Source organism: Poecilia reticulata, linkage group LG17, assembly GCF_000633615.1.
Source record: "Poecilia reticulata strain Guanapo linkage group LG17, Guppy_female_1.0+MT, whole genome shotgun sequence".
Classification (NCBI taxonomy): domain Eukaryota; kingdom Metazoa; phylum Chordata; class Actinopteri; order Cyprinodontiformes; family Poeciliidae; genus Poecilia; species Poecilia reticulata.
In genome coordinates, this window is record NC_024347.1 from 21223005 (window position 1) to 21230050 (window position 7046).

The window sequence follows — 7046 nt, forward strand, 5'->3', positions numbered from 1 at the left end:
CTATCTATCTATCTATCTATCTATCTATCTATCTATCTATCTATCTATCTATCTATCTATCTATCTATCTATCTATCTATCTATCTATCTATCTAATCTATCTGTCTGTCTAAATTGTAGGCATTCTGTCCCTTTTTAGCCTTTAATGGAACTTCTCAGTAGGTTTGTGTTATTTCACCTTCTCCAAATGTTTTCAGCTTGTCAGGTTGTCCACGTGCCAGAAAAGGAGGTTTGAAGCTCACACCAAACAAGGATGACAAAGATGAGCAGGAGCTTAAGTAAGATATTTTTTTTAACTGCCCTCATTCCGCCGTTATGTTGGTGTAAAAATAAAACAAGGCAACAAACCAAAACTGGCATCATGCTTTCGTGCGTTATATACCTGGAGGCCGTGTAGTTAAACAAAGAAAATAATACTTCTGTTRTCCACAACATTAGTGAATTATTTTGTGGAGGGGATTAGCAGTGTGTTTTTTGTAGGATTTTATTTTCCCTAGGGTTTTGTGCTGGTCCTATTTTCTGAATGGGATATCTGGCTTATCACTTTTCGCCAAGTGCTTTCTTTATAATTATATTACATTAAGAAAATGTCGAACTGATGATGGCACGGCACTCATTTGCTCTAATCACTGTTGTCTGTGAAAGTGTTATTGGAAAAAAAAAAAGTAAGAATAATGTAATTGATTTGGAGTTTAAATCCAAAGTCAGATATATGAGCCCTTGTTTACTTCTACATCTGGACCCTGATTTTTTCTTTTTAATTACTAATGCAAGGCCATGAGCTTAGGAATTATGGCGGAGTAGATCTCATACACATTAAGAGAGAAACGGGGGATGGTAACAAATGTCCCTAGATTATTGTAAATAGTGAGCCATATGGCATGCCTCCATTGTCTGGGTGCCTTGCATCAAGCTACCTACCTGTGGTGGATGTAAGTAATGGGGACTGATGTTGTTTTGTCCTATAAGTGAGGCCATGCTGTGTAGTAGCAAAATGCTGAAACAGGCTTTTTGCAGGCAGCACTCCACAGTGTGTGTGCCATTTGGATCATCTCAGGCGACCTTTCACCTTTATCAATAAGGGAATGGGTTAGCCACCTCCAAATTACATTCTTTCGCATGAGGGGGGGAACATGACAATTATCTGTAATTCATGTCACTCCATTACTGACCTGCAGAAAACAGGCCTGGAAATGCAACTGACAAACTCTTAATGACATTCAGCATGAGTTGTGCTGATGGTTTTTTTTTTGCCCCCCCCCCAGACACAAATATTGCTCACCTACAAAATGCATGCACTAACCCGAGCAGAGCGCTAATTCCAATCCAAGTTTTAGTGGATTAATAACTTACAGCTAATGTGATTATTTGAGTCTGTGGAGTTTTTTGACTTTGTTTTTAATCAGCATTTGGATGGATTAATCAAGGTAATGGTTAAAAAAATCTTCCGGTCTAGTTATTGAAAGTGATTTTTTTTTCAATACTCTTTTTTTTTTTTGTAGTTTAACAATAAAGCTGTTTTGTACCGCAAGAAAATAATAGCATATAACTGTTGATAAATGCAAGCCTGTTAGATTTTTTGGGCAGTGTGTGCAGCATTTCAGCATACGCATCTCTTGACCTGTAGGTGTCCTGTGATTGGATGTGACGGGCAGGGCCATATATCGGGGAAATACACATCCCACCGCAGTGCAGGCAGTTGTCCGCTAGCTGCTAAAAGGCAGAAAGAGTCGTCCATCAATGGCCTGCCCTTTGCTTGGAAGGCTAACAAGCAAGAACTGCCCCATTGTCCCTTGCCTGGCTGCAACGGCCTCGGACACGCCAATAATGTATTTGCCACTCACCGAAGGTAAGGTCACTTGCTTATCATTTCCTCTCTCAGCATTACTGCTGGCTGTAATGTTGCATCTTTACTGTATATTGCCACATTCACTGGTTGTGCACTGATCCAAATTTTCTGACCAATTTCCCATCTCCGATTTTTATAAAGAATTTCTGATTTCTATTTATCATCTATAATTTATAGGCTTTTTCTAGCCTTGCTGCATGGCCATTACTTGATCATTTTAGCAGCATTTACACAGTCTTACGAAAACAACAGTCTTCACAATCTAGAGTGTTGATATTTAACCCTAAAGATCCATTCACGCTCCCTTTATGTGTGGAAATAGGTAACCCTGTTTCCAACTTTGCGAAGCATCACAGCCCACAGTGGAAGCCATCTTGATAATGTGCAGTCTCAGAAAGAGACATTAAAAGAAAGACTGCAGTAAACAGAGGTGCAGCATGATTATGGGGAAGCTCCACCATTTCTTTCACGGTCTTCTTGGACTGAACRATGAATCTGGACTGAATACTCCGTCTGTATTCGTCAGCACAAATGGGCCTTTATTCCACGTTTTCCCAAGGGCTGCCTGCATCTCCAAATCCAAGATGTTATAAGACAGATGCAAAAAAGTTTAAAAGGGTAAAACAAAACAAAAAAAACAAAAAAAAACAACTTTGCTGTACTTAATTAAGTCATCCAGTTATCTGCTTGAAAATCTTCCGTCATCATTGCAAAAGCAATGTTTGCAATATAGTAATTACAGAAGACTGCTTGGCTTCAACATGACACAAACATWCGTGTTCAATTTTAGTGAATGAGATTTTGAAGAAGACAGAAAATAGTGGGAGATTGTAATGATGTGATAAAGAAAGAATATAAAAGATTTTAGTTAATTGTAATCAATACATCTCTTGTCATACAACTTTAAAATGGTAGAGTCTGTCCTTGTATAGCATTTCATCTAGTCCAGAAGACTCCAAAGAACTTAACTGAGTCACAGATGTAACTGTACTTGTTACATCTGCATTCTTGCAGTGAGATTCTTTCTAAAAAATAAAAAATAAAAAAATACAGTGATAATGAAAGTAGCTAATGTTAATAGTTGCTTACTCAATAGAAGTATGGACACCATGGATGGCTGCTGCTAGCACAACATGACAGTGCTTACATTTGGCCTTCTCACCAATCGGAAAAAAAGATTGGATTTTTACATTTCTGATTGGCCGGTCCTCAGTTAGAACTGATCGAGCTGAAACAATAATTTCTCTTTGCATCCCTATCCTTTACAGGTCTATGTAGATCCGATGGTGTCCTACCAACTTAAACTGTTATTTGTGCTTAACTAGCTTGTCAGGGTGTCCGCTGAATGCACAGAGCATCAAGAAAAAGCACTCAGAGGAGGAGATGATGACTATCAAACTGAAAACCAGCAGCGGTGAGTTAATTCAAAATTGAATGTTATTGTTTAGATTTAAAAAAAACAACAACAACTTTTAATTATAATACCTGGGGGTCTGTSTAATCCAGGCTTTGAAAACAAAGAGGACATTCACCATCTGGATCATGAAATCAAGGAGTTGAACAACTCAAATATGAAAATTGAAGAAGACATGATGCACCTCCAAACACAGGTAAGTATTTACTCCCACAGCTTGTGTGCAGAAGCATCAGTTCAGGGTGATTGCTGCAGCTCGCTTAATCTGATGAGCCTCTCCTCGGTTTTGAACCCGAAAGCAGATCTCGTCGATGGAATGTAACCTGAAGACAATTGAGGAGGAAAACAAGATGATCGAACAGCACAATAACAGCCTTCTGAAGGAGCTCGCTCGCCTCAGCCAAGCTCTCATTAACAGCCTGACAGACATTCAGCTGCCTCAAATGGTACAGTAAGCTTTGACCACACACACTGCATCTGTCGAACCCTGTCAGTGAGAACTAGTTTCCTTCAGATTGTCATTTTCTGCTGCACTGTTTCCACTAATGGTCAAACTTGTTTTTGTTGCAGGGACCCATCAGTGAGCATAATTTTGAAGCCTATGTGAACACATTAACTGATATGTACAACAACTCGGAGCATGAATACTCCCCGGAGTGCAAGGCCCTCTTGGATAATATCAAACAGGCTATTAAGGGCATCCATGTTTAAGCTGCAGAGCTACCAAGAGGTTCCTTTGACTTGGGATAATGGCACTAGATAGCTCTATTTCACTGAAGAGTGCTGGCTCGGCTGCATGTATAAGACAAGGCTTTTGGAAATGTGTTCGGCATTTCCCCGGTAAACACGCTGCACTGAGAAAATTACCAGCCAGATTTGTAATGCTTTTACCGTTTCTGCATTTATCCTGGTGAGATTTTTTTTTATTATTATTATGATTATTTTATTTTTATCCCCTCTTGCACTTAATTATTTTGTATGATTTGCTTGATTTTAATCTGTATGTGTTTATGTCATTCTTATATTATTGGTATTTATTACTATATTTGTTCCTCAGTGTATTTATTTCCTCAGATTTTATTTATTTCTTGAACTGTAAATGCTTAATATTTGAGAAATCTGTTGGTTTTTCTGCACATTGTAAATTACACAAAAGCACATTCCAGTTTTTAATGGCAAACTTTCGCCATCTAGTGTCGAAAAAGCTAGTCTATTATTACTCTTCTTATTAGTTCATGAGTTTAACTTCCCTTCAAAGAAAAAAACAAAACAAAACAAAAAAAAATAAAAAAAATACCAAAACTAAGTATCATCGGTTTTAGGCATTGCTTTCACTTTTGTTATTGGGAACTGAATGTATTAGACAAAGTGAGATTAAAAAAAAATATATGATAATAATAAAACAAAATGCAATGCAAGAGTACTGTACCTTTTTATACTCAAGGCGGGGTGAGAATGCAGCATCATTTAGGGAAGCGAATGTGAGTTTATGCCCAAACGGAGCGCATCTAAAAGAAAAAAAAAAAAATCAAAAATTCACTTTGTCATGTTTTTTTTGTTTTTTTTACAGAAATATAGATATTAAACTGCCTTCTGTGCACACACGCTGAAGTGTGCATATAGTATGTGCCTAAATGTATATGAATCCATGAAAATATACAAGTACTATGTTTTGTGGTAGGACAGTATTACGTGGATGGTGTCTAATTTATTCTACAGTACAATTATTTTCATAGGCGGACGAGTTCCTGATGACTGTTTGAAAACTGGTGTTTCAGTAGCTGTAATCTCTGAGTCAGGTTCTTAAAGTATGACTGAGACTGAAATTGTTTTATTGTTTCCTTCTTCTTTGGCTTTTGTTTTACTCTTTTCTCCTCACAGGTCTTAGCATTTAAATATCCTATTGGCACATTTTAATAACTATTTTAAAACCGTGTCAAAAAAAACAAAACAACAAAACTGGCAATTTGGTTTAAATCAATCATCACAGAAAAACAGTCGTTAAAGGCTGATCAGTTGTTATTTTGAGCAGCACTTTTGTACCAATATATTTATGTCTCCATTAGATCAACAAATAGAAGAAAAGGGAACATTGTATTTACTTTACACCTCCAAATATTTTTAGTCTCTCAGTTTGAAATTAATCCAAGAGTTGGGAATGCATATTAATTTAAGCAATATGTATTTAATTTTTAGTCCAATGTAGCCTTGACGGTTTTAAAAGCAAACATTGTAATAGCAAAGGAGCCAAATTGCAGAAAATTGAAACCATATTTTATCCAAACACAATAATTTAAATCTTTAAAAAACCCAATTATGTTCTTAATCCTTTATACGTTTTTTTTTTGTTTTGTTTTTTACTATTATTATTCCTAAACCACACGTTGTTTGCTCAGGAAGTTTTGTGAATAATATTTATTTATTTTTTCTTCTCCCTGTTAGTATTTGATGTTTTGTAATGTGAAAATGCTCTTTTTGTGGAACGATATTAGTATGAAATTGTACTGTATTTTATTTTTTTTTCTTTTACATTAAAATGTAATCTTTTTTTTCAGTTGGGGTAGTTTGTAAAATGGAAACTTCCTATTACTTTTACTATTTCATAATAAACAGATATGCGCTGTGTTGTACAGTTTGTGTATGGTAGAAATAAACTTTTCAAACGGTTGTGTGATTTTTTTTTTTTTTTTTTTTTTTTTAAGGTTTTAGGTGCACCGACAATCCAACAGTAACGTTGATGCCCGATGGGCAAACATTTTCATGGGGCAACACTGGCACCTAGTGGTAAATCTGAAATATTACATTAAGAGCAGAGAGTTGGCCCCGGGGAGTAAGTTCACGTTGAGGAGCTGTTGTGGTTAAATTTATAAAGACCAAACAATCATGACATCCAAGGAGTGACTGAGAGCAAATGGCTACATCTTATATGACCAACAAATAATAACCTTACCTAAATGAATTGTATTTCTGCTCAATATTAATGAATCTATTGTTTATTATRTTTATTTAAAAGCATGTTGTTTATTTAAAAGCATGTCAGCAAAATTTCAGAAGTGGGGTAGAATGTACAGTATGTCAAATCCTCTTCGTAGAAATGACCAAATTAGGTTAATATATTTATTTATATATATAAACATAGTTTATGTTTTGTAGAACAGAGGTAGACTGTATCCCACTATCATCATCTATTGAAGATGAGAATAGGTAGAAGCAGTCATCTAAATTTGACGCCTATTTTCCAGCCTCTGTGCATATGTTCCATATTTTCTCTTTACTAAATGAAAAACAATGTGCATCAAACAACACGATGTATTTACAGCCCAGAAAAAGTGGGGGTTGTCAGTTTTGAAGCATTTATGTTTTATCATGTCACAAAACTTTAACATATTTTATTGAGATTTTATGTAATACACCAACACAGATATTGCATGTTTGTGAAGTAAAAGGAAAATTATGCATAGCTCTCAACTTTTTATTCCCAAAAGTGTGGTGTGAAACCACGTTGTAGATGGGTTTCTTTATGTCTCTGAGGTTTCTTCCTCAAGCTTAGAGAGGCTACATGTGCAATGTAGTCTCTGTATGTTTTTCAATTGTCTTGCCACATATCCTGTTTCAGATTAGGTTAGGACTTTGAACCATTCTACCACATGAGTATTCTTGGATCTTAAACCATAGCATTGTAGCTCTGGCTGTATGCTTGGGGTTGTCCTGCTGGAAAGTGAACCTTCATCCTAGTCTCAAATGTTTTACAGCCTCTAACATATTATATTTCCAGATTACTCC

At 36.0% G+C, this 7046-nt stretch overlaps 1 protein-coding gene across 6 annotated transcripts in view; it reads left to right on the forward strand.

The window, feature by feature from the left end:
- Positions 1-5930, forward strand: part of st18 (ST18 C2H2C-type zinc finger transcription factor) — a 48558-nt gene extending 42628 nt beyond the window's left edge. For 5 of the 6 annotated variants that reach the window (XM_008434254.2, XM_008434252.2, XM_017310126.1 and 2 more), the window contains 6 exons: positions 198-278; positions 1628-1849; positions 3175-3263; positions 3356-3459; positions 3563-3709; positions 3834-5930. In XM_008434254.2, the coding sequence (XP_008432476.1) occupies positions 198-278; positions 1628-1849; positions 3175-3263; positions 3356-3459; positions 3563-3709; positions 3834-3974 (784 nt within the window). In that variant the 3' untranslated portion in view covers positions 3975-5930. The remainder of the gene's footprint in view (positions 1-197; positions 279-1627; positions 1850-3174; positions 3264-3355; positions 3460-3562; positions 3710-3833) is intronic. The other variant, XM_008434253.2, reaches the window with a different exon arrangement.
- The last annotated feature ends 1116 nt before the right edge of the window (positions 5931-7046 follow it).